The sequence below is a fragment of the Callospermophilus lateralis genome, chromosome 1 (assembly GCF_048772815.1).
Source record: "Callospermophilus lateralis isolate mCalLat2 chromosome 1, mCalLat2.hap1, whole genome shotgun sequence".
Classification (NCBI taxonomy): Eukaryota; Metazoa; Chordata; class Mammalia; order Rodentia; family Sciuridae; genus Callospermophilus; species Callospermophilus lateralis.
The window spans coordinates 168824865-168851131 of NC_135305.1; the positions used below are offsets into that span (position 1 = coordinate 168824865).

The 26267-nt window shown below is 47.2% G+C and overlaps 1 protein-coding gene across 10 annotated transcripts in view; it reads left to right on the top strand.

Moving 5' to 3' along the window:
- Magi1 (membrane associated guanylate kinase, WW and PDZ domain containing 1) overlaps positions 1–26267 on the top strand; it is a 594817-nt gene that overhangs the window by 515114 nt on the left and 53436 nt on the right. For all 10 annotated transcript variants that reach the window (XM_077109100.1, XM_077109101.1, XM_077109102.1 and 7 more), the window contains 4 exons: positions 1027–1139; positions 3039–3131; positions 7726–7908; positions 9352–9972. In XM_077109100.1, the coding sequence (XP_076965215.1) occupies positions 1027–1139; positions 3039–3131; positions 7726–7908; positions 9352–9972 (1010 nt within the window). The remainder of the gene's footprint in view (positions 1–1026; positions 1140–3038; positions 3132–7725; positions 7909–9351; positions 9973–26267) is intronic.

The window sequence follows — 26267 nt, forward strand, 5'->3', positions numbered from 1 at the left end:
TCACGCATCCACTTTTATCTTTCAACTGTTTTATAATCAGTTGGGATTGAAGCAATTTCCTTGTCACGAGATACCTTGGGCATTTAGGTCGAGTCAGTGGTTAGAATTCTGGGATTTGAAATCAGACACACTTGAGCTGGCATGTATGGGTATTGGGTCCCAACTATATTAGTGAATTATTCACTAATGAAAAATCGACTTTCCTCATTGATAAAATCCTGTAGTCTCCCATTACTCATAGTTTTGTTTCCTGTGTTTTCAGTTGCCGAAGGTCAGCTATGTTCTGAAAACATTAAATGGAAAACTGCAGAAATAAATCACTTAGGAAGTTTCAAATTGCATGCGATTCTGATTCAGCCATCCCACTCCATCAGCCTTGGGACCGAAGAATCCCTTTGTCCAGTGTATCCACGCTCTATATACTACCTTCCAGTTACTCTATTCAGTAACTGATTCGGTTATCAGACTGACTATCATGGTATCACAGTGCTTGTTTTCAAATTAACCTTATTTGACTTAATAATGGCCCCAAAGCACAAGAATAATGCTGCTGTCAATTGGGGTACCCTCATGTGGAGCCAGAAGTGTTTTAAATGAAAAGGTGACAGTTCACAATTTAAGGGGGAAAAAAAATCACATGCTGAGGTTGGTAAGATCTCCCGTAAGTGATTGTTGTTAATCTTGTATGTAAAGGACCAAAAACCATAGTATATGTAGGTTTCATGTCATCCATGAAGGGTCTGGAAACGCATCCTTCAGGAACAAGAGGGTACTACTGTGTGAATATGGATAGGACTCGCCTCAAGACATCTACTAAGTTTTTTCACATAAAATACAGCATCACCCACTTGGTGCAAGTAAGCAGCCTGTAATGGAAAGCTCTTTTTTATCTCCCCCTTTTATGGGTGCATTTGACACTGGAGTCAACCTCAGGCCACCCGCTTTGTTCACTGCTAATCCAGGGATGGGCTTTCTGCTAGTGGGATGCCGGTGTCGCAGCTGAAACCTGTTTGCCTTCCTCCCCAGCCACATCAACAGGAAGACTCAGTATGAGAACCCAGTTCTAGAAGCCAAAAGGAAGAAGCAGCAGCAGCAGCAGCAGCAGCAGCAGCAATCCCAGCAGCCGCCACCCCCAGAAGGTCAGCCTCTTCCCTGGAGGCTTTTTGCTCAAGCTGGGAATGTGGGGCAAAGCTGGGCACTGTCGCCCCCTTGTGGTCAGAGCTGGCCTCGGTGATCAAGTGCTTCTACCTCACTAAGGAGCTGCTGCTAGACACTGCTCCCCAGACCCCAGGGGAGGGCTAACGGGGGACCCCAGCTCAAAGGCACCCGCATCTCCACTTTAATTTAGAAGACAGAGAACTTTCTTGCTCCAGAAGCCTTGGCTTTGCAATCAGTGTCTTTTAAGTGATTTTACTTTCGGCAAGGCTCCTGGGCATGCCTTGCATTTAGGAACACTGTATAAGAATCAGAAAGACCTGGTAATTTGGAGGGCTTTTTAAAATTTAAAAATTACCTCCCTTGTAAAAAAACAGGAACCGTTTAGGTGTGTAGATATTAAATTCTCTAATGCTCTCTGCCATCTTGTTCTCAGAGGTATATACTGCAAAAATTTTCTAAGGATGCTGCATATGTTAACAAAAATCAGATAATTTTGTGGATATGTATATGTCAGTTTCCTGTTTTTCTCATTTTTTATTTCTTGCTTTTGCTTCGAAGGTCTTTAAAGCAACCTTACCTAATATTTTTTTTTTTTTTTTTGAACCAGAAATTGAACCCAACGTCACTTCACCACTGAGTCACACCCCCAGCCCTTTTTATAGTTTATTTGAGACGGGTCTTGTTAAGTTACTGAGGCTGGCTTTGAACTTGAGATCCTCCTGGCTCAGCCCCTGGAGCCTCTGGGATCATAGGCGTGCCCCACCACACCTGGCATGATAGTCTTTTTTGATACATATGACCTCTCTTTTGTCTGTTCACCTCTACTATTGTAATCTAAAAACACCCCTAGGCAGTATATAACTGAATAGGCGTACCTGTGTGTCAGTAAAACTTTACTTATGGTTGCTGGAATTTGAACTTTGTATAATTTTCATGTGTCATAAAATATTCCTTTTCTTTATTTTTTTCAGCCATTTAAAAATCTAAAAACTTGCCCGGACATGTTGGTGCACACCTGTAATCCCAGCTGCTTGGGAGGCTGAGGCAGGAGGATCTTTAGGTCAAGGCCAGCCTCAGCAAGTTAGCAATTAGCAAGACCCTGTCTCAAAAAAAAAAAATAAATAAAATAAAATAAAAAAAAAAAAAAGAGAAAGTGCTGATGATGAGAAAAAAAAAAAAGAATGTCACTCTGTCTCAAAGACTGGATACAAAGAGACATTGGGTCCAGTCTGGGATATGGGTGTGGTTTGCCAGCTGCTGCCCTGAACCATGTAATTTTGACAGAGTGTAATGGGTGTATATATTTACCAGTTTCAAAGTTCTCTAAGTCTCTTTTGTTTAAAAAGAATTTTTAAAAATATTTTTTCCTGAACTGGTGAAACTCGGCATGTTGGAAATCACCATTTGGGCAGTGGGGATCGATCGAACATAGAAACTGAGCTGGAAAGTAGCTGTGGTGCTTCTCAAGAGTCAGGGTGCCGTGGGGCACAGCTGTCATCCCAGTGGCTCAGGAGGCTGAGGCAGGAGGATCTCGAGTTCAAAACCAGCCTCAGCAATTTAGTGAGGCCCTAATCAACTCAGTGAGACTCTGTCTCTAAAGAAAAGACAAAATAGGGCTGGGGATGTGGCTCAGAGGTCGAGGGACATAGCAATACAACAGAGCCCACAGGTCCCATTTGGGTTTTAGAGATGATAAGAATCAGGCATCTTAAATGAGACCCAGAGATCCTGAAATCCTTCCTATGGAGAGGTCAGACACCAGCTCCTTTCTGAGCTCTGTCCTCCGTTCCGTGGGTTTGCATGTGATGAATGAGGGGGTGAGTTGTTTGGAAGTGCCTTTGGAGGGAAATGCAGGAAATCATTTCTTTTCTTTCTTGCAGAGTGGACAGAAGATCATTCATCCCTCGTGCCTCCTGTTATTCCAAACCACCCCCCAAGCAATCCGGAGCCAACCAGGGAAGCTCCACTTCAGGGTAAAATGTTTTTCACAATTGCATCTTGGTTTCCACTCACAAAGTCTCATTTATAAAAGTCACTTTAAAAAGGGGGAATCTTGGCCAGGTAGTGACGCATGCCTATAATCCCAGAAACTCAGGAGGCTGAGGCAGGAGGATCTTGAGTTCAAAGCCAGTCTCAGCAATAGCCAGGTACTAAGCAACTCAGGGAGACCCTGTCTCTACATAAAATAGAAAATAGGGCTGGGGATGGGGCTCAGTGGTACAGTGCCCCAGAGTTCAATCCCGGGTAATGCCCACCCCCCTTAAAAAAAGTGGGCTTTTGTAATCTCCAAGTCTTTCCTTTGATACTACAAACCTTTAGTGAAAGCGAATCTAAATGTATTGTTGATCAGACCATCAAAAACTAGGAATCTTTCTAAGTAGAGTTCTTCAGCTACTTGTAATCCTCTGAAATTCGTGACGCCTGTTCAGCGACCGTTGAAATCCTCTTTCTCAACCTCAGCACTGTGGACTGACCTTTGGGGCTCGGTGGTTCTCTGGGTGGGGCCTTTCCTGTGCCTTCTCAGTGGCATTCGGATCCCCTGTCCTTTAGAGGTTAGGAGCTCACACCCCACCTCTTACCCCTCACCTTGTGACAACCAAAAATGTCCCAGACATTGCCAAATGCCCCGAGGGAGCAAGCCATCCTGGATTTGGAAATGGCTGATGTAGAAACTGTTAATATTCAACACCATGGCCAATAGGAGAAATTCGAAGCTCAGCCATAGATATTTTAAGATTCTAGTTAGCATATTTTGTTGTTGTCGTCGTTGTTGTTTTGGTCCTGGGGATTGAACCCAGGGCCCCTTAACCACTGAGACCCATCCCTAGCTCTTTTTTACATTTCATTTAGAGACAGGGTCTCACTGAGTTGCTCAGGGCCTGGCTAAGTTGCTGAGGCTGGCTCTGAACCTGCGATCCTCCTGCTCAGCCTCCTGAGCTGCTGGGATGACAGGTGTGCTCCACCTCGCCCGCCCGGCCAGTTAAACAGCTTGATGTGCTCTCTAGCATCTCGTGTCTTGCGTTGTGTCCAGTGTTCATGGAGCCAGCAGGAGGAAGCCCGGTTGCCAACTTGGTTAGCTGGTTTGGTATGAATTTTGTTAAGATCACTGTTCACTAGCCTCTCCTTTCTTCAAGCCCCAACTTCCAATCCCAGCAAGCGACTCTTTGAGAGATGCGCTCACAGGCAAGCTCCTCTGCTTCAAGCTTGAAGAGAGGTTTTTTCCCTTTGTCTGTCCACCCTATTCACCCCACCACAAGCAACCTAGTCACTCATTTTTTGTGTCCCTATTATGTACCAGGCACGTCCCTAAATGTTTTATCATGGGTTTTCCTTATGACTCTCACCTGTGGTAGGTACCTCCATTTGCATATGCAAAGCTCAGGCAGAATGGTGAGTAACTTGCCCAAGAACAATAGCTTTTCTTTCTAATATCTTTTTATGGGGTGCTGAGGATCGAACCAGGGCCTCACGTGTGCTAGCGAGTGCTCTACCACGGAGCCACGACCCCAGCCCACCTTTTGTTTTTTTAATTCAGTTGAATTCATGAAATTACAATTAAAAAATTGGGAGTTGGAACTTTTGAATCACAATCAAAAAAATAAATTGAATTACAACAAAGCTTGGTTTCCTCTGACCCACTGGGCACATTGCAGGGGTGCGGTCACTGAGTGGACTACAGGCTGCCACATTGAATAATGAACATACAGAGTATTTTTATCACCGTAGGAAGTGCTGTTCCTGGGGAATTCAAACCCTTGGGCCAAGAACAGTTCAGGCCTGGCAGTAAGACAATCCCTAAGGGTCATTGTGGCGTAGAATTTTTGGGGCCCAAACTCAGAAGATCCTGACTCAGTGAGTCTGGGTTTGGAACTAAAGTCAGTACATCTTGATAAACCACCCGGGGTGAGCTCCAGACACAGCCAGGTCTTAAAACTGCTGCTAGATCAACAGAAGTTCGAATCTCAGAAAATCGTACCTTAGAGCTTCAGCAGAGAGCTTCCAGTTCCACTGCTTTGGAAAAAAAAAAAAAGTAATTTCTTTCCAAAATTGCATTAACTAATGACCCACCTGAACATAAAACCATAATAAAATGTGCATGAGTGTGAAAACCTTCTGCTCTTCCCTCTCTAGGCGGGAAAGGAAGTCAGTAGCGAACTCATGTCTCTATTAAGTTGAAACCACTATTAAGCACAGAATATGCTAATGATTGGCTTTTTAAAAATCTTGCGGGTGCGTTGGCTGAGGCAGGAGGACCGTGAGTTCAAAGCCAGCCTCAGCAAAAGTGAGGCCCTAAGCCACTCAGGGAGACCCTGTCTCTGAATAAAATACAAAATAGGGCTGGGGCTGGGGCCCAGGGGTCCTGCCTCAGCCTTCCAGATGGGCGGGTTGCGGGCATGTGGCACTGTGTCTGGCTGAGCTCGCCTCTGTGTTCAGCCATGGTTGGTCACACTTCCAATAAGCCCTGGGACGGCTCTAGAGAGAGGAGCGAGCAGAACTCTGACTGGGAGCCATTTAAAAGAACCTTCCTTTTTCTTTTTCTTAAGAGCCAGAAACTTTTATAATGTGCAATTAAAAATTGTATGCATGCCCAGAGACCTTTTAAGTCCTTTTAGTTACCGCAAACCAAAAATAACTCTCCTTCCTGGGTGCCAGGCTCCTCATGCCTGGGGGGTGTGAGACTTTGTCTTGCTTTTTTTAAAAATTTTTTCTTTCAATACCAGGGATTGAAGCCGGGGTGCTCTGAGCCAAACCCTTTGAGCCAAACCCCCAGCCCTGTTTACTTTTTATTCTGAGCCAGGTCCTCCCTATGTTGCAGAGACTGGTCTCAAACTGGCGATCCTCCTGCCTCAGCCTCTTAAATGGATTGACCTTTGTTTTGTTTTTGGATGACATTTTTGACAGAAGAGAAACCAGGTCGCTGAGGAAGCTGTGGCCAGGAGAAGTCATGGGAAATGAAATTAGGAGAGAGAAAAAAGGCTCAAAGAATGTGTCCACTGTTCGGTACAATGAGAGAAATTCCAGGGGTTTCTCAGAGAAATTCCTAATAAAGCCCCAAGGAAGACTGTTTTAATTTGTACAATATAAACTTAGGGAGTATGCTTGGGAGTTATTTTTTTTTTAAATATTTCATTTTTAGTTGTAGGTGGACACAGTATCTTTATTTCATTTTTACGTGGTGCTGAGGATCAAACCCAGTGCCTCACGCATGCTAGGTGGGCGCTCTACCACTGAGCCCCAGCCCCAGCCCTGCCTGGGAGCTATTTGTCCATTAATTTGTTTTAAGCAAGACCGCGGGATTTGAAACTCCTATGATCCTAGTGAGTAACTGCTTTAGTTCAAGGGTTTTACTTTAGCTTATGGCTTTAAGTATCCTAAGCCAAATGACTGAAGCTTTTCTTAAATAGTAAGCCTTAACGATGGACTCATTTCGGCTATTTCACAAATTGTTAAGAGATGAGAATAAATAGCAAAAGTTAGTTGACTTTAGAATTCCATTCCTAGTAATGAGCTTTAATTATTATTATTATTATTATTATTTTGTGTGTGTGTGTGTGTGTGTGTGTGTGTGTGTGTGAGGGGAGGCATTCTGGTTAAAAACTAAGGTTTCAAAACTAAGGTTTCATCCAGTTGGTCTTAAATGTAGAAGCCAGACCCAACCCAGCACCTCAGAAGCCATGCTACAAAATGAAAAATAAAAGAAACTGGGCGTGGTGGTGCACGCCTGTAATCCCAGCAGCTCAGGAGGCTGAGGCAGGAGGATCGCCAGTTCAAAGCCACCCTCAGTAATTTAGGGAGGCCCTAAGCAACTAAAAATCCTGTCTTTAAATAAAAAGTGCTGGGGATGTGGCTCAGTGGTTAAGCATCTCTGGGTTCAATACTCAGTACCATCAATCAATCAATTAACCAACCAAAAGACACGAAACAAAGACTGACTGTTTTTTTGTGGCAGCTTAGAACTACGAGAACTGAAACTAAGGAAGGCTGTCCCTTAGTGGGGACTGATCTTGTTCTCTCTTCTGTCTTCTTCTGGGCCCTAAAGGTGCCCCCCTCTGTGTACTATACCCACTTCCTACACAGGCTTCAGAACACCTATTCCTGAAGTCAGGAGGGGACCTCGTTTTATTTATTTATTTATTTATTTATTTATTTTTTAATTAATTTTTATTGTTGGTTGTTCAAAACATTACATAGTTCTTGATATATCATATTTCACACTTTGATTCAAGTGGGATATGAGCTCCCATTTTTACCCCATATACAGATTGCAGAATCACATCAGTTGCACAACCATTGATTTACATATTGCCATTCTAGGACCTCATTTTAATTTGTGCATTATAATCAGACCTAAGGGGACACGCAGTGGCACAGTCGTACGTGTACATTACATACTGTGGCCCTTTTCTTCCCCTCATACCAAGCGGAGCACTTTCTCAGGTCCCCTTTGTGCCAAAGACCCCAGCCTGGGAGCTTGGAGAGCCCCCTCCCGCCACGCCCTCTCTTCACCGACTGCGTCCCCTTTTCGCTCACGGTGACTTTCCTTGTGCCTTTCTTGTTCGTATCCAGGCAAACCCTTTTTTACACGGAACCCTTCTGAGTTGAAAGGCAAGTTCATCCACACGAAGCTGCGGAAGAGCAGTCGTGGCTTCGGCTTCACGGTAGTTGGAGGGGACGAGCCCGACGAGTTCCTCCAGATCAAGAGCTTGGTCCTGGACGGTCCTGCCGCCCTGGATGGCAAGATGGAAACAGGTAAAGCCCCCAGGGCCCCTGCATGTGCTGTGAAGTGAGACTCCACCCACGCCTGAGCTGGCTGTCACCAAACGACTCGTGGTTCATAAATGTCCTCTGCACACCCTGGTGTGAGCTGGAGCCCTCCATCACCCAAGTTCAACCCTTGGTGCAGATCAAAACCTCTGAAGCCATTTTAATTTGGGGGAGCTGTTAGGGTGCTATTGGATACCGTGATCCAGCAACTTACTAAAAATGTGGAGCCATTTGAAGAAATGGGTGGTAAACTTGGATCTCTCCACAATGAGAATTTCTATGGAGAAGAAAGCACCAGTGTTCTCTTAATGATGATAATATTCTCATTAGCAAGGAAGGCAGTAGGTGCAACAAGAGAAGCAAAGAGCTGGCAGTACGGTGGCGCACGCCTGTCATCCCAGCAGCTCAGGAGGCTGAAGCAGGAGGATGGCGAGTTCAAAGCCAGCCTCAGCAACTTAGCAAGACTCTAAGCAACTCCGTGAGACCCTGTCTCTAAATAAAATAGAAAAAGGGCTAGGGATGGGGCTCAGTGGTTAAGCGCCCCTGGGTTCAATCCCCTGTACCAAAAAAAAAAAAAAAAAGATACAAGCTTTCTTTTTATGTCTCATGGTATCAGTCCCAAGTCCAAGTCCAGGTTCAGCGTTGTGTTCAGTGGGGGTGTGAAGGAGGCAGAATTTTGCATCTGCTCTCTACAAGCTTTTGACGGGGCCTGAGAATATCATAAGACAGGTGAAGAGAATAAAAGCTCACGGGCTCACTGAATATGAGTCTAATGTGCCCGGGGACCACCTTACGGAAATGCAAACCAAAAGATGCGGCGAGAAGGGAGCACTTAGGAAGTTGCCCCTAGAGTACCAGGTGGTGACAATGGGCCAAGACCAAGCAGCTGGGGACACTGTGGGTCACTGGGCGCAGAAGTGAATGGGAAGGTAAGGTTGGCTTCGCAGGGTTGGTGCCTCCAGATTCCTCTGGTTTGGTTTCCTATTCGTGATAGGAATGTTAATGACGTGAGAATGTCACTTCTAGGAAGGACAACTTCCATGTGAAATTCCACCTCCTTTGCATATCTAATTTTGGGGAGGGACTGGGGGGGTACCAGGGATTGAACTCAGGGGCACTCGACCACTGAGCCCCCTCCCCAGCCCTATTTTGTACTTTATTGAGAGACAGGGTCTCACTGAGTTGCTGAGGGCCTCACTAACTAAGGCTGGCTTTGAACTGGAGATCCTCCTGCCTCAGCCTCCTGAGCCACTGGGATGACGGGCATGTGCCACGGCGCCTGCCTAATTTTTTAAAGTGTCTTTTTGCTCAAAATAATCCCTGCACCAAAGGGGCATGATCTGGGGTGGTGGGTTCTGGACATCGGTGGGATGGTTTAATATCTACCTGCTTCTTGACACCTCCCCCCCAAACCCTAACCTTTTCCAGGCGATGTCATCGTCAGCGTGAACGACACCTGTGTCCTGGGACACACGCACGCGCAAGTTGTGAAAATCTTCCAGTCTATCCCCATTGGTGCCAGCGTGGACCTTGAACTCTGCCGAGGTTACCCGTTGCCTTTTGACCCAGATGACCCCAACACCAGTTTAGTGACCTCGGTGGCTATTTTGGACAAAGAGCCCATCATCGTGAATGGACAGGAGACCTACGATTCCCCAGCGAGCCACAGCAGTAAAACGGGCAAAGCCAGCAGCCTGAGGGACGCCAGGCCCAGCAGCCCCGCGGACGTGGCCTCCGCCGGCTCCCACGGGTACCCCAGCGACACCGTGTCCTTGGCCTCGTCGATCGCCACGCAGCCGGAGCTCATCACCGTGCACATAGTCAAGGGGCCCATGGGCTTCGGGTTCACTATTGCCGACAGCCCGGGCGGTGGGGGCCAGAGAGTGAAGCAGATCGTGGACAGCCTGAGGTGCCGGGGCTTGAAAGAAGGGGACCTCATCGTGGAGGTCAATAAGAAGAACGTGCAGGCCCTGAGTCACAACCAGGTGGTGGATATGCTCATGGAGTGTCCCAAGGGAAGCGAAGTCACCCTGTTGGTGCAGCGAGGAGGTACGTGGTGGTTCTGCTCTGTGACTCTGAGATGCATAGCTTAGTGTCCTTACTGGTCTCCAGGTGACTGGTCAGTTCTTTTAAGTGGTCATTGAAGATTTTCTTTTCTTTCTTTCTTTTTATTTTTCCTTTTGGAAGGACACTGGGATTGGAACCCCGGGCCTTGTGCATGCTAAGCAAGTGCTCTACTGCTGAGCTACCTCCCCGGCCCAGCTCATGGTCATTATTATTTGAACCTTTGATTGCTTCCCATTAAGCTTATGGCTTAGGCATCTTGTGGTGCAGTCGGAGTGATACTTGAAAACATGAATCAGAGTGTGTCCTATAAGAACCACTAGGAGTTTGAAACCTTTGAGCTGCTTGCTGTACAGGCTTCAAAATGTGGGTCCTGGACACGCCTCTGACCTCCTTTCACATCCCTTCTTGTCACTTTGCTTCAGACATATTTGACGTCCTTCTGAAGTGACCTCCATGCGTTAGGCTCTTTTCTGTCTCAGGGCCTTTGCACATCCTGTTCTCTCTGCCTGGGATGTCCTTTCCCAGCTCTTTGCTCATTTGCGTTTCTAAGAAAAGGTTTCTTGAATCACTTTATCTAAATTTGCTCCTTGATGCTTCCAGAACTCAGTTCCTATAACCTTGACAATCCATGTTATTATTGCAAGGCATTAGTATATATATATATATATATATTTTTTTTTTTTTTTTTTTCTTTGTCTTTCTTTTCACTAGAACATAAGGCCCATGCAGCCAGGACCCATGCATACATACTGATACCCATTATCCCTAGCATTTAACACCCTTTTAGGTGTTCATTGATGAGTGAATGAAGATGTGCTCATTTGCAAGTGGTAGAACAGCCCCGGCCAAGGGTATTCGAAATGTGCCTCAACCTACTCCTGTGCAGGTGGTTGCAGATCTAGAGAGCTGGGATGTTCTAAACCTAGAGACATGAGAATTGGTCCTGTGTCTCCCTGCCTGGGCGTCCCACCCCCGCCCCACCAGCACTCCTGGGACCTCACCCTGAGAAATAGTCTGCAGAACTTTAAAAGGCCTTGCTTCTGGGGTGCGGGTCATTGAGTGGTCATACCTGATCTTTGCCCGCAGTGGGGTCCACGGTCAGTGGCTCCTGATCTTTGCCAACCTGATTCATTTCCTGCACGGTGTACTCGGGTCCTCTGGAAAGAGATCGAAATCCAGGTTTTATTTACTGTTGGTTCCATCCTCTCAGGAAGCTGCGTATTTTGTGACAAAAATGATTGGGGTCATTGGAAGGAAATTGAAAACACAGAGTGACTGTCGATGTGAATCAAAATGCTCAATCGGCCCTTCTTGAGCAGATAGAAAAACCATTGTGCAGATTTTATTTTAAAAAAAAAAAAAAGTTCCAGTCCAATTCCTAAGACTCTTCTCGTATCTAGACCACTTGGTTCTCGGGTAATTGGTTCTTAAACCGTGACCACGATGTCGCAGGAAATAACTAGAGCGTAAGGATGATTTGGGTAATGACGGTCTGGGATGATGCGTGGCTCTTGTGGACCAGTCAGTGATTGACAGAGGGCTTTCCCGCTTCCCCGCGCCTCGGATCTGATCTTGGTCACTTCCCTGGGACTTGGGGAGGTGCGAGTCCACAGCTTGAGAAGTGGTCCCCCCTCTTCCTGTGGGTCGCAGCCTCGTATTGTGCTCCTTGGCTCTGAGTAACACTGACGACTTTGCACACTTATCCCTTTCTGCGTCCAACAACCTGGAAACTCTTTTTAAAATTTTTTTTTCTGGTAACACAGATTGAACCCAGGGGTGCTTAACCACTGAGCCCCATCCCCAGCCCTTTCCATCTTTTATTTAGAGACAGGGTCTCACCGAGTTGCTTGGGGCTTTGCCAAGTTGCTGAGGCTGGCTTTGAACTCCAGTCCTCCTGCCTCAGCCTCCTGAGCTGCTGGGATGACAGGCGTGTGCCACGGTGCCTGGCTAAAAAGTCTGAAATGGTTCTCAGCATAGCCTGCACGTCTCTGTTCCAGCCAGCACCTGACAGTGACGAACCACCCTCCTGTCCTATCTAACAGTTACTGGAACTTGGCCATAAAGAATTTGTCTAAAGCAGCAGACGACCCATAAGAGAAACAGGCTCCTTGATCACAGAGACTTCTGGGTTCTCTCTTCTTCACTCCTGGGTCCTTCTTTCTGTTGGTGCTGTTACATCTTATAACCTTCATGTGGAAAGATCCAGAAGATATGGCCTCATTAGTCAACAGCTACATGGTTTGTTCCAGAACCCGAGCAATTGAAAATCACTGTAACATCAGCAGTCTTTAAAATATGCCATATGCCTTCTGTTTGATTTATGGATGGGACAGAAAGTTTGCACATCTGTGGTTGGCAGGCTCCTGCTAGCTACTATTAATCTTTCCAGAAAGCATATAAATATGTTTGTTTCTGCCACACATTAGTTATTCGAATCAGGGCTGACGTTTAATCATCCCTCCTGTATGGTGGCGGGGAGGGGGATGTAATGAGAAGATTTGATGAAAGAACGAGACAGGGGCTTGGTTAAATGAGAAAGTGAGTGGCCATCGCACCGGAGCCTCTAATGAATCTCGTTCCTGTTGTAAGTGCTGGTGAGCAGATTGATATGCTCATTAAATCCGCACCATTCATGAATCTCAGAGATGCGGATTGCAATTGCCGGTCTTCCGTTGCTTTATAAAATGAATCTTTTCTACTCTGGGGCCGTGTTTGCAGCATCTATTTTAATTCTTAATCCTTGACCTCACTCTCGGGAGATTTCTTTGTTATCATTTGCCAGTTGAGATGGTGCACGCCTGGAATCTCAGCACTTTGGGAGGCTGAGGCAGGAGGATGGTGATTTCAAAGCCAGCCTCAGCAACTTAGTGAGGCCCTAAGCAACTCAGTGAGACCCTGTCTCTAAATAAAATACAAAATGGGGCTGGGGATGGGGCTACCAAAAAAAAAAGATCTGGTACATTTCACTTCCTACACTTTTAGTCTGTTTCCCTTAGTATGGAAACCAGGCAGAGGCTGAAACATTTGTCTGGGGTCAGTTTCCTGGGTCATACCTGGGGGTAGGGTCTGGGGTTGCTCACCCACACACCCAGGCAGCGGGGACCATCATGGATGTGTTCACACGTCCTTCCATGAACACCTCCCTACCCCGGGCCAGCACAAAGGGCAGCCCTTCCCACTGTGCCTGGCTTCTGGCTTCCCAGTGTCTTCTCCCTGTACCCAACAATCAGGAGACTTTCTTTTTCTTTTTCTTTCTTTCTTTCTTTTTTTTTGTACCAGAGATTGAAGGGGTACTTAACCACTGAGCCACATCCCCAGCCATTTTTCTGTGTTTTATTTAGAGACAGGGTCTCACTGAGTTGCTTAGGGCCTCCCTAAGTTGCTGAGGCTGGCTTTGAACTCGCGATCCTCCTGCCTCAGCCTCCCAAACTGCTGGAATTACAAGCATGCACCTTGGTACCTGGCTTTGTGTGTGTGTGTGTGTGTGTGTGTGTGTGTGCTGGGGATTGAACCCAGGGCCCTGTGCACACAAGGCAAGTATTCTACCAACTGAGCTATATCCCGAGCCCATGCCTGGCTTATTTCTATTTTTTTAAACATATCATTTGCGTTCGGAAATCCAGTGACCTGACACCAGGAGTCTAGGGGTTTCTTGGAGGTGTTTACAAATTCATGCTAGAATATCATTACTTAATAGTGCTTTTTAGTTAAACTTAATTTACAAAAGACATGAGACCTATCCCATAAATGTTCTTCTCTGTTTTCTAAGAGGTTCTATTCCAGGTAGGCAGCCTAGATACCTTTCCCCCTTGGTGTAAAACTCGGGGCAGATTCAGCTAGACCTGTTAGTAGCTGTGACTCTCCTTGAGGAACAGTTTGGGGTTGAGTGAGAATACTTCTAGTGGATTTGGGGGGCTGTGGTTGGAGCTCAGTGATAGGGCGCTTGCCTGGCATGTGTGGGGCACTGGGTCCGATCCTCGGCACCACATAAAAGTAAATAAAATGAAGGTATTGTGTCCATCTACAACTAAAAACAGTATATTTTTAATAAAGAGAAGACTTGGGGAAATACTTTGTGAAAGTGGAGAAAATATGCTTTGCTTTTTGGAGAAAGTTTATCTCAAAAACACATTCAAACTGGGGTGTCGGGAGCCCCCCATAAGTCGCACTCTGCCTTAATCTGCTCAAGGAATTTGGCAGGTTACTTAAGCAGGTTACTCTTCACCCCCTGACATTCCTTTCTTTATTAAAAAAAATGGATCTTTTATCCTAGAGAAACTCTCAGGATGCCCCTGTTGGCTCTTATGTTATGCCAATTATGATTTTATTGTTGTCTAGCGGAAAGACCACAAGATTCTGGGGCCAGAGAATGTAAGTTTGAATCATGGTCCCTTCCTTTTCTTGCAGTGTGACTTTAGGCAGGTCACTTAACTTCTCTGAGCTCAGTTCACCATCAGGAAGAACATGAATAATAATGTGATGTAGATTAAAAGAAGTAGCATGTGTGCCAGTTCCTGACATAGAGGTGTTGGTATCGCATGATCAGTCGATGGTGTATTATGAATATTGCCTAATAGCAGAAGCAGTTGGGAACTAGTAACTTGCTATTTTAGAAAGACAAGCATAGCCCTGAACTATGGAATGGCAAGGTAAGGTGTTGTGGCGTCCATATTTTGTTTTAGAATCTCCTCTGTTGATTCTGATGTACATCCAGGGCTGCAAATCATGCTAGGGTCCTGCCCTCATGGTTCTGTCTAGTTTGGGTCTATCACATGTACCTTGAGGGAAAGCTGGAAAAGTCAGGAGGCTGAGGCAGGAGGATCCGAGTTCAAAGCCAGCCTCAGCAACTTAGTGAGGCCCTAAGCAACTCAGGGAGACCCCAATCAGTGGGTGAGTGCCCCTGAGTTCAGTCCCTAGTACTAAATAAAGTTCTATAAGCAGCAGATTTCTCAGTCCTGAAGGTCCGTTTCAGCCCCTGCCTGCTCCAGGGAGGAGCAGGAGATTGGAAGGGAGGACTCGATTCTGGAGTTGCTCACTTGGACGCGGTCTCCCCTGCCTTCTGCTGGCCACAGAAGTAATGGAAGCCATGGTTTGCATTCCACTTTGTGCAGACCAGGTGGTAAATGTCTGGCCACCAAGTCCTGGGAGGGGCTGATTCTAAGGTGTTAAGAGTCCCTGGAGGGCAGGACCACGGGCAGCTTCTCCTTACCCCCGCCAGGCACCTCATAACCTGAGACATTAAACTTGGTCCCCGGGACACAGTGGAAAATCCATCATCCGGCTTTATGGTCACACTTCTGAGGCTCTAGAAGGAACAATGATGGGTTGCAAAAGGCCAAACTTAGATAGGAACGTGGTGCCAGTGGTCAGAATGTCCCTGCTGTCAGTCCCTGAGCAGTGACGGTGTGCCAGGCTCCCTTCTATGTTTCCACTTGCATATGTTATCAGCAAAACTTACCAGCACCCCGTTGTGTAACCCTGTTGGCATTGTCTGGGGGCCTTTTTTTTTTTTTAAACCTGTAATTGAACCCAGGGGTGCTTAACCACTGAGCCACACCCCCAGCCCTTTTTAATATTTTTATTTAGAGACAGGGTCTCGCTAAGTTGCTTGGACCCTTCCTTGCTAAATTGCTGAGGCTGGCCTCGAACTTTTGATCCTCCTGCCTCAGCCTCCTGAGCCGCTGGGATTACAGGCATGCGCCACCGTGCCCGGCTGCCTGATGGATTCTGAGTAGAATCTTATGTGAAATGAAGGCAATGGTTTAGTGAGGAACTTGAGACCCAGAGACTCAGTGATTTTCCAAAATCACCCTCTTGGTTAGTGGCCAGCCTAGAATTTGAACCCAGGAATTTTGGCTCTGGAGAATGTAGTTAACCACTGTGCTAAACGGCCTCTTGATTGCAAGTGCCTCTGGCAGCGTAACTGTTGAGGAGTTATGCACAACTTTATGCATACGTGAAGAATGAATACAGTCTGAAGTCCACGGGCAAGTTGATGCCCATGAATTCTCATCAAAACTTCCTGATGATATTTAGTTCATGAAATCACCATGGATCCAGACAGGAAAAGCAATATTTAATCTCTTCCTCTGAGCACACCACTAGCCTTGGCTCTCATGTGTGCGTGGTGTTCCTTCTGCAATGATGCAGAATCATCATAATTAGAACCACAGTGAGGTACGGGCCTCCCCTCTCCTTGCCTTCTGTCCAGGACTGGAGAATAAATCACAAATTGCACCACTTGAGTGTCTGATAGCCAGAATGTCTCACAGGGAGCTACAGGGCCTCCAGAGGGGGACAGGGGTTGCTTATGGGGGATATCTTGATAATGTCCTCTCCAGTAGGTTCCCATCAGTAAATACCTTCTCAAGATACCCAGCCTAGCTGGGCGCAGTGGTGCACACCTGTCATCACAGCGGCTCGGGAGGCTGAGGCAGGAGGATCATGAGTTCAAAGCCAGCCTCAGCAACTCGAGGTCTCCTCAGGGGGATTATAAGACCTCCCCTGGCAGGCAAGTATCTCGGCTTCTCACACTGGATTGATACTTATGGAGCTTAATTTAAATTACTGTATTAAAGTCCCTTTTATCCAAAAACTTGAAAACACAAGAAAAGCTCATCTACAAATTTTAGCTATCAAGTATGAATAACCTGCCACCAAAGCTGTCACCATCAGGCCATTCGTCAGAACTCTGATCAGAGAGGAAGACATTGAAGTCTCCCTGGTGTGCTCACCTGACTTAGTGTCTCAAACCTGCCGACTTCTGCTTCCCGGGTCGCTTAGATCTTCTAACACTTTTGGAAGTATTTTTTTTTTTGGCAGGGTAGGGGGTACCAGGGATTGAGCCCAAGACATTTAACCACTGAGCCACACCACCCAGCCCTTTTTTTTTTTTTTAATGTTTTTATTTTGAGACAGGGTCTTCCTGGGTTGCTTATAGTCTCCGTAAGTTGCTGAGACTGGCCTCAAGCCTGTGATCCTCCTGCCTCAGCCTCCCAAGCTGCTGGGATTACAGGGGTGGGGTGTGCCACTCTGCCCAGCTTACTTTTGGAAGTTGAACCCTCATGGAAGACCCAGTATGCTGCCTGTCCACTTCCTAAACTGGAGAAGTTGTTCAAGTTAAAATTAGCAAACCTTTAGGACTTGCATGTTGCTAAACAGGACAGGATTCATATTTGCTGTTAAGAAGCCTTCTGGCCTTTATTTAGGAGTGTAGCTTTAAGTTGTTATTTTGGTTTATGGCCATGGTTTAAAGTTATCAAGGGTTTCACTGGAGAATTCTTGGTAGAATGAATCATTTTTACATTCGAGATGACCTATAGGGAGAGATGAGATAAATACAAAGAAATGTTCCTATTTTGGATCTTTCAGTAGGTAGCATAGAAGAATTACTCCCTCACTTCCACATGTTAGAGAAATCTGATTCCTTTAGTTATTTTGGGTCTTAATTTTTAAATCTAAGCCCCTTCATTTACCTGTTCTCTCTCCTGCCACTGGCTTTTTTTGACTGGGGATTGAACCCCGGGGTGTTTCACCACTAAGCCACATCCTCAGCCAGTTTTTATTTTTTATTTTGAAAAAGGGTCTCACTCTAGGGCCGAGGCTGGCCTCAAACCTGAGATCCTCCTGCTTCTGCCTCCCTAGTCTTAGCTGGAATTTTCATAGGTGTGCACCCCCAGCCTGGTTGTTCTAACATTCATACCGGAGTTCCAGCTGTGATTGGATGGTGCAAGTCTTGTGCCTTCGTATTCCTACTGCACAGTGACCGCCACACCTGGAGACTCATGCTTTCTTCCCTGCAAGGCAGCACCTCCTCCTCAAAGGTGGACGTCAGCACCAAGTCACTCGCTCATGCGCGTGATCCTACAGGCCTGTGCGATTTGTGATCCTTGTTAAGGAGCGACATCCCCTCACCTTTGTGGAAGAGCGGTGCAATTCAATCAGCTTGGCTTGCAGGCTGTGGGATTGCTATTCCGTGTTTCTACCCACAGGATGGAACTTGAATGTAAAGAAGTCACTTGGTTATCCCTTTCCAGGGGACAAATTCAATCACACTGTGTGCCAGGCATTGTCTGGGCATTGGAGTTAGAGCAACACGCTCTGCCATGAGAACAGACCTGCTCCTGAGCTCATGAGACTTTTATTCTAGGGGAAGTGGAGAGAGGGCAGAATGCACTGGTGAACAAGAATATGTCAGCCAGTGTTAGGGTTTGGATGTGAGGTGTCCCCAAAAGCTCACATGTGAGACGGTGCAGGAAGGTCCAGAGGAGACATGACTGGGCTGTGAGAGCCTTAACCCAACCAGTGAGTGGACCCCTGATGGGATTAACTGGGTGGTGGCTGGAGGCAGGTGGGTGTGGCTGGAGGAGGGGGCCTTGGGGGCGTGGCTTTGGGGTCTCTATTTGTCTCTGGAGAGTGGAGTCTCTCTCTCTGCTTCCTGATCACCATGTGAGCTGCTTCCCTCCACCACACTCTTCCTCCATGCTGTCCTGCCTCCCCTCGAGCCCCGAGGGATGGAGCCTGCTGTCTGTGGGCTGGGACCTCGGAACCTGGGAGCTCCCAGTAAGCTCCTCCTCCTCTGCAGTTATTTGTTCTTGCTGGGCGTTCCAGTCACAGCAGTGAAAATACTGAGTGAAAGAGCCAGAGGAAGGTGCGGGCGGCAGGTCAAGCCAGGGAGCGAGCAGGAGTCCGGGAGCAGGGAGCTCCTCCAGATCAGGTGGCAAGAGTGAGCCAGCGGCCACAGGGGAGGGGACAGTGGGGAAGAGAGAGAAGGAAAGGGAGTGACGGCAGAGACAGGTGAGCAGGGGGACAGTGGCCTAGGGCAGAGATGGGAGACCAAGATCGGGACTTGGCGTCATCATGTGCCGGGGAGGGACAAGCTGGCTAATGCCTTTAGCTCCTCCCTGGGGCATAGGTGGAGGAACGTGCTGTGGGTGAGCAGGAAGAGGGAGACCTGTCAGGGCTGCTGCTGAGGGTCAAGCAAGGGCGCTGGCAGCCGGGAATGGGTGTCATCAGGGCAGCGGGGAGTGGGGGATGGGGTAAGATCGTAGAACAGGGGGTGGCACACTCCTTCCACAAAAGCCAGCTGGGAGATACTTGGGGCTTTGGGGGCTGCACAGTCTCCCCCCACTGCTCTGTTCTTCCCTTGTATTCTTCCCTATGAGATGAGGGCCCATGGGTGGCCTGTGTTCCAGGAAAACGTGACGTGTGCGCCACAGGGCACCCGCCTGTGATCCCAGCAGCTCGGGAGGCTGAGGCAGGAGGATCAATCGTGAGTTCAAAGCCAGCCTCAGCAACTTAGCAAGGCCCTCAGCAACTCAGGGAGACCCTGTCTCTAAATAAGATACAAAATAGGGCTGGGGATGGGGCTCCGTGGTTGAGTGCCCTGAGTTCAATTCTCAGTACAAAAAGAAAAAGAAGAGAAGGATAAAATAGACAAATGACTTTGTCCTGGGCAGTGTTCATTGCCAGGATTTGGGTATTGGAGGAGGGCTGGATCAGGCTAATGCTGTGTAATCAAGGTTCTCTTGTAGACACGTTAATTGCCAAGTGCCCAATTCATCCAAGTGAGGCAGAAATGTAGGTGGTGTTTGTCTGAGGTGAGGGCAGGAGACATGTACATCCATGGGTCAATATTCTATCAATGAACGTTCTACAAGCTGCACTATGACTCATCCCTAGGTCATGAATGTATTGAGCTACAATGGGTGTGTGTGGTTTTTTTTTTAATATATTTTTTTTAATCATAGTTGGACACAATATCTTTGTTTTGTTTTTACGTGATCCTAAGGATGGAACCCAGGCCCCTGCACGTGCTAGGCGAGTGCTCTACCGCTGAGCCCCAGCCCCAGCCCCTGCTGTGTTTTTGCTAAAAGTGAAATACAACGTCAGACTACTCAGTAAAGCCCTTCCATGAAACATTGTGTGTGCACACACGGATATAAAGCGTGTGCGTCTGAATGCATCATAAAGTGCATTTGTCATCGTGAGCCATTTGAACACCAGTGGGTAAGACCCCCACGAGAACAGTATTGAGGGCCGTGGGCCGTGGGTCTGAATGAGGTTGCTTAGAACAGGAGTGAAAGGTGAGCCACCCTCAGCATCTCAGCGAGGCCCTGAGCAACTCAGGGAGACCTGTCTCTAAATACAATACAAAATAGGGCTGGGGATGGGGCTCAGTGGTTGAGCACCCCTGGGTTCAATCCCTGGCACCCCCGCCCCCCCCAAAAGAGTGAAAGCTATAGTGAAGGGGCCACCCCAGAATCTTAAGGTCTATCACCTTCTGCTTTTGAGCTAAGTAGGAGGTTCCAGAAAAAAAATGGAACAACTAGTGCAAATAGGGGAAAGAACAGGAAGCCTGGTAATTGCAGAACCCAAGAGTAGAGTCAGCATCTTAAGGAGCTGTCTTTCCACTGGTGGCGTCAGGAGTGGCAGTACACAGGGTGGGGTGGCAGAGCTGCTGGGGCGGAGCGGGATGCACTGCCAGTGCCCTGGCAGGGGATTTGGCTTGCACAAGTTGCCGAAATGGTGTCGTGAAGTGCAGCTGAGAAAAGGGAGAGGGATGTGGCGTGTCGGGAAAGGGCTTCAATTTGACTTTAAGATGGGAGGTGCGTTGCGCTTTTGTGCGCTGAAGGAAGCACTCTGGAGACAGGGAGAAACTTGCAACTGGCAACGGGGAGATCTTTCTACCAGCTTAGTTTAGAGGGCAGTCTGGGGGAGAGAAGGAAATAGCACCATCAGAAGTGAGGTGTGTGTAGACTGTGCAGAAAACGAAGCAGACTAGATCCTCTCATTCTTTTTTTTTTTTCTCCAGAATATTCTGAATGTATAGAGAATCCCTTGAGTTTATACACTACTTGGTTTTCTTTTCTGCTAAATTTTGCAGTCCTGATGCTGTTTCAGGAATTGAACTCAGGGACACTCAACCACTGAGTCCCACCCCCAGCCCTATTTTGCATTTTATTTAGAGACAGGGTCTCGCTGAGTTGCCTAGGGTCTCACTAAGTTGCTGAGGCTGGCTTTGAACTCGAGATCCTCCTGCCTCAGCCTCCCAAGCTGCTGGGATTATGGGTAGAATCTTCACGTCTTCAAAAATGGCATTGGGTCCTTTGGAGTGTTAGATTTCCTGTGACCACGTGGAACACGCCTTTTTTGTGCCAGGTTGTCATCTGAGTTTATTTGAAACTCCTTCATAACATTCCTTTCTGTATTTTGAATGCTGTTGTTTCTGTTTTCTTGCCATATGCAATGAATGCTGTTCCTTAATTCATTCTACAAGTTTCAGCACTATCCTAATCTCAAGTAAATTATAAAATACAATGTATTTAATCACGTCTTCCCCATTAAAAAATTGAATATACCATTTTTGTGATCTTTATATTTTGGGGAAATGATGCTCAAAAGATCCTTTTCCACTGTGTCATGGAATAACAGGCATAAGGGATTTTGATTGCAAACCAGTTAAATGACACTGTTATAGGAAAAAACTCCTTTATTTCCCTCATATTGACTATCAATTGACCTCATTCATAGAACTGAATTCTTAATTTAAGCTTTCATTTTGCCAGGCCCTGGCATGATGAACTCATGTAAAAGTTGTATTTTTAAAAGCATTTCTTATTGCCGGGCACAGTAGCACATGCCTATAATCCAGTGGCTCGGGAGGCTGAGTCAGGAGGATCACGAGTTCAAAGCCAGCCTCAGCAACTTATCAAGGCCCTGAGCAACTCAGTGAGACCCTGTCTCTAAATAAAATATGAAAAAGGACTGGGATGTGGCTCAGTGGTAAAATGAGACCCATGGGTTCAATCCCTCATACAAAAAAAAAAAAAAAAAAAAAAAAGCCTGTCTTATACTTACACAACTCTGACCAGTTTTTAAAAATCACTTGGAGATATCTGGAATTAAGCCCATACTGTTGTAGATATTTCTGTTGTTTCTAAATTTAAAAATGGCTCATGTTCCCTGTAGTTACTTTTGCCATAGATACCACTTACCAGAGTGCTGGGCGATTGCATTAAAAAAAAAAAAAATAGCAGTTCTGTCCATGAATTAGTGGACCCCTAGGTTTGTAGAGGTGGTCTTTGTAAAGCAACCTTTGCTTACACACGGGCAAGTGGAAATGAGAGGGAAGGTGGTATTTCATCCAGTCCTATCTGTCAGTATCAGCCCCTGGGCCCGGCTGTGACAACCAGCAGTGTCCTCAGACATGGCCGTGTGGCCCCCGGAGGGGAACGTCAGCCCCGACTGAGAACCACTGTTCCAATTCCTTTGACACCTTTGGAAAAGCTGTTGTTCTATTTTTGCTTTTATACACCAATGAAATCAGTTTCTGGATTATTTTTTTGTTGACTTTGGAGAGAAGACGGATTATCTGCAGCCGGTGCCATGTCACAGGCCTGTAATCCCAGCCTCTCAGGAGGCTGAGACAAGAGAATCGTGAGGTCAAAGGCAGCCTCAGCAAAAGCCAGAAGTTGAGCAACTCGGTGAGACCCTGTCTCTAAATAAAATATAAAATAGGGCTGGGGAGGTGGCTCAGTGGCTCGAGTCCCATCCCTGGCACCCCCCAAAAGAAATTTTATTGGCAATTCCCCATTTCTTCTTCGTGTGGTGCCTGCATCTGCTCAGGAATGCAAGGAGCAACTTGGCCAGTTGTGATGACTTCCCGTCAGCCTCTGTCACCAGCTAGCAGTGCAGCCCGGGCCAGCCTTGGGCATTATCTCTGAGCTAATAGAGCATCATCTGAAATACGGGTCATGCACCCTGCCCAGCACCGTAGTAAGGGTGGCATGTCAGCTATTCGGTACTGTGACAAAACCCACTGAGAAAATCAACTTAGAAGAAGAAAGGTTTCCGAGGTTTCGGTTCATGGTCCGCCAGCTCCATTGCTACAGGCCTGTGGTGAGGCAGAACATGATGGCAGAGAGGGTGTGGTAGAAAGAGTTACTCACCCCATGGTGGTTGGAAAGCAGAGAGAAGAGGAGAGGATGGGACTGGGAACAAGACCGAGTGCCTGATGATGTACCCACAAGGACGGAATCCTGTCAACGAGGTCCCATCTCCTACAGTTCCCCCCACATCTCAGTGGTGCTTTCAGATCACAGATCCCTCAGATGAGGCCAGGGCCCCATGGTCCAATCGCTTCCTGCTGGATGAGAACCAAGCCTCCACCACCTGAGCCTCTAGAGGACGTTCCAGCTCCACCACGAGGGACGGAAGGGACAGGCATGGTCTGCCCTCAGCGCTGCCTGGGCCTCATGGGGGATGCTGTTCCTTGCTCTGTCGGGTTGGATGGGACTGGAGGGATGGGCCACTCAGGGGGTCCGCAGGAAGGGGCCTCCAGGGGAGGGGTAACAGGAGGTGTGTTCCTCTTGGTCTGCACCGACATGCTTTTTCAGTAGACAATGAAAGCAGAAAAATCAGCCCAGGGTGGTGGGTTTACTGGGAAGTGACGTTATTCTGGGGTGTAAGACTCTCCTTTCTCGATGGTATTCTTCTTCCACTTTTTTATTTTGTGTGTTTCTGAAAAGAGAGTTGACTGACCTTTGCCCTTTCAAAAACCTTTTTTTTGTGTGTGTTTTTCATTTGCAAAATAAGGAATTGTCGCCAGGTTCAGTGGCCCACGCCTGTCATCCCAGCAGCTCGGGAGGCTGAGGCAGGAGGATCTGAGTTCAAAGCCAGCCTCAGCAATAGCAAGGCCCTAAGCAACTCAGTGAGACCCTGTCTCTAAAATAAAATACAAAATAGGGCTGGGGATGGGGCTCAGTGGTTAAGTGCCCCTGAGTTCAATCTACAGAATCAAAAAAAAAAAACAAAAAAAAAACGAGGAATTGGCAACTAGTGAGCAGTTGCTCAGTTTTGTTTATTTTACAGAAATTTACTATTTCATGAATCCTAAAATCCAGGAACAGCTGTTGTAGGGAAGAGTCCCTTGGGAGGTTGAAGCCAACACAGGGCAGGAAAGCAGACCTGCTAAGTAAAGTACAAGTGGAATTCTGGTGCACAAACCCGGGAAGAGCAACAGGAATGCCTCTCTTCCTCTCCCCCACCCTCTGGTACTAGGGATTGAACCCAGGGGTGCTTTACAACTGAGCCACATCCCAAGCTCTTTAGGGCCTCCCTGAGTTGCTAAGGCTGGCTTTAAACTCCTGATCCTCCTGCCTCAGCCTCCCAAGCTGCTGGATTGCAGTCATGGGCCACCACACCCAGTGCCTCTTCCTGTTCCCTTTGCTTCTGTGGTCTCTTGACTCAGGAGCAGCAGGGTTCTGGTTCAAGGCTAGGTTTAGGTTTGTCACTCTTCTTTGTGTCACCCAGACACGATACAATATTTTTCATGCTCAGATCTTCTTACGAAATCCTTCTGCCCTATTTAAGTTATGGGCAGAACCCAGAGGCATATCAAATTCAAAAGCACGAGGAACGCTGAGGGAGCTGGGGCCTCCCACCTTATCCATAACTTTTTATTTATTTTTTTTTTTTTGATATGCCAGAAGTAGTCTCGGAAACTTTATGGCAGCTTTTAAAAATTCATTTTGAGTGCGTTTACTTGCATGAAGATTTCCATCTGCACTGACTCAGAAGCCTGAGTGGAGCCTGATTGACCAAGGAAACAGCAACAGGAAATAGCCAAATTCAGACAGGAGAGGAAGCAGAAGCATCCCAGCATTTGATCTCCACAGCAAGAAGCATGATTCGGAGCGCGCACCGGGTCAGGGTGACTCTCATTTACAGCTCCTTCCTCTCCCCTGCCATAAATGTGAGCTCCCTTAGCATCTTGTTCCCTGATACGATGTTTCATTCTGTTGCCTTGTAGTCCCTGGATCTTAAATGTACTTGACCTATAAAAGTTTTTGCTAATGAGACCCATCCTGCACAGGACAGGACACGTGCATTAGGGTGTGGGGCGGAACGAGAGCGGGGGTGTGAATTCCTGAATTGTGCCTTTAAGTAAATCCAATTGGCTCAGTGAAGACTGACTCACTGAAACCTGAAATCTCATAACCAAACAAGTTGTTCCTTCTCCCCGTAGCTATGTGGGGCAGCGATTCATTAGAAATTGACATAGTCAAGCACACAGCCTTGCCGGACACAAGGATGCACGCCTTGTAATCTCAGTGGCTCGGGAGGCTGAGGCAGGAGGATCTCCAGTTCAAAGCCAGCTTCCGCCCTAAGCAACTCAGTGAGACCCTGTCTCTAAATCAAATATTAAAAAAGGGCTGGGGATGGGGCTCAGTGGTTGAGCACCCCTGGGTTCAATGCTCAGTAGCAACAAAAAAAGAACACAGCTTTTTCTCCTTGGTCATTCACATAATCACTTGGACAGGTTTGGATACTGTTTCAGCAAGAGGATTTTTGAAAATACCTACTATCTCCATGGGAGATGCCTGGGGCGGCTCATCCTATGTCCTTTACTCTTTGGAAAAGTGACCCTTCAGTTGTTAATGGCTTCTTTGGGTGTGACTTGCAGATTTCAGACACTTTAAATAACGCAGTGCTGCAGGACTCCAAAGTGCCATTGCCTTGCTCTGGTTAACTGTGACCCGGGCTCACGCGTCTCCTCAATTTAAGAGGTTGGATGTGGTGCCAGGGCCGTCGCTAGCTGCAATGAAGCAGCCGTGCAATGAAGCAGCCGTTCAAGTTAATTGAAATCGCCAAACACTAGACGCTCTTCCGGAGCCATCTGGAAAATTTCCCTCCGATTTTGCAAAAGTCCTTCAGTGATCAAAAGAGTCATTGTCACACCCATCAGTGTGTCAAAACTGCTCAAGAGGCCGAGGCTCGGCCTGAAGAAGTGGCGTCTTTGCTTTTGGTGGAGAAGGATGAGGCATTTGGAGCCTTGGAACTTGGTGTCGTCTTACAAGTTGCTTTTAGAAGGAAAGGTGGGAAAGCCTCGTTATCTGTAGTGTTATTTGGGCTCTTAAAGGACCCTTGAGGACATCCTTACAGGAGGGCGAGCTTGCAGGGCTTGGAATATTTTTTCCCCCCTTTTTTTTGGGTGGGTGGGGGAGCACGGTGGTTACTGAGATTTCTTTTTTTGAGTGGCATTTGGTTCTGAGAAGCGAGCTTGTCGCTGTGATGGGAAGTCAGGACACAAGGTGGCACAGTGGAACCTTTTTCTCGGTGCTGAGAAAAGCATCTGTGAGTGCAGCCGATCCTGGCAGCTCACCAGTAAATCAAGGGACAGACTGAGGATCATCAGCCATTAAATAGTCACTGTGGCGATAATGGTGATAAAAAGAAAGGCCAGGCTGCCCCTTCCCCGGGCCTCACCAGCTCCT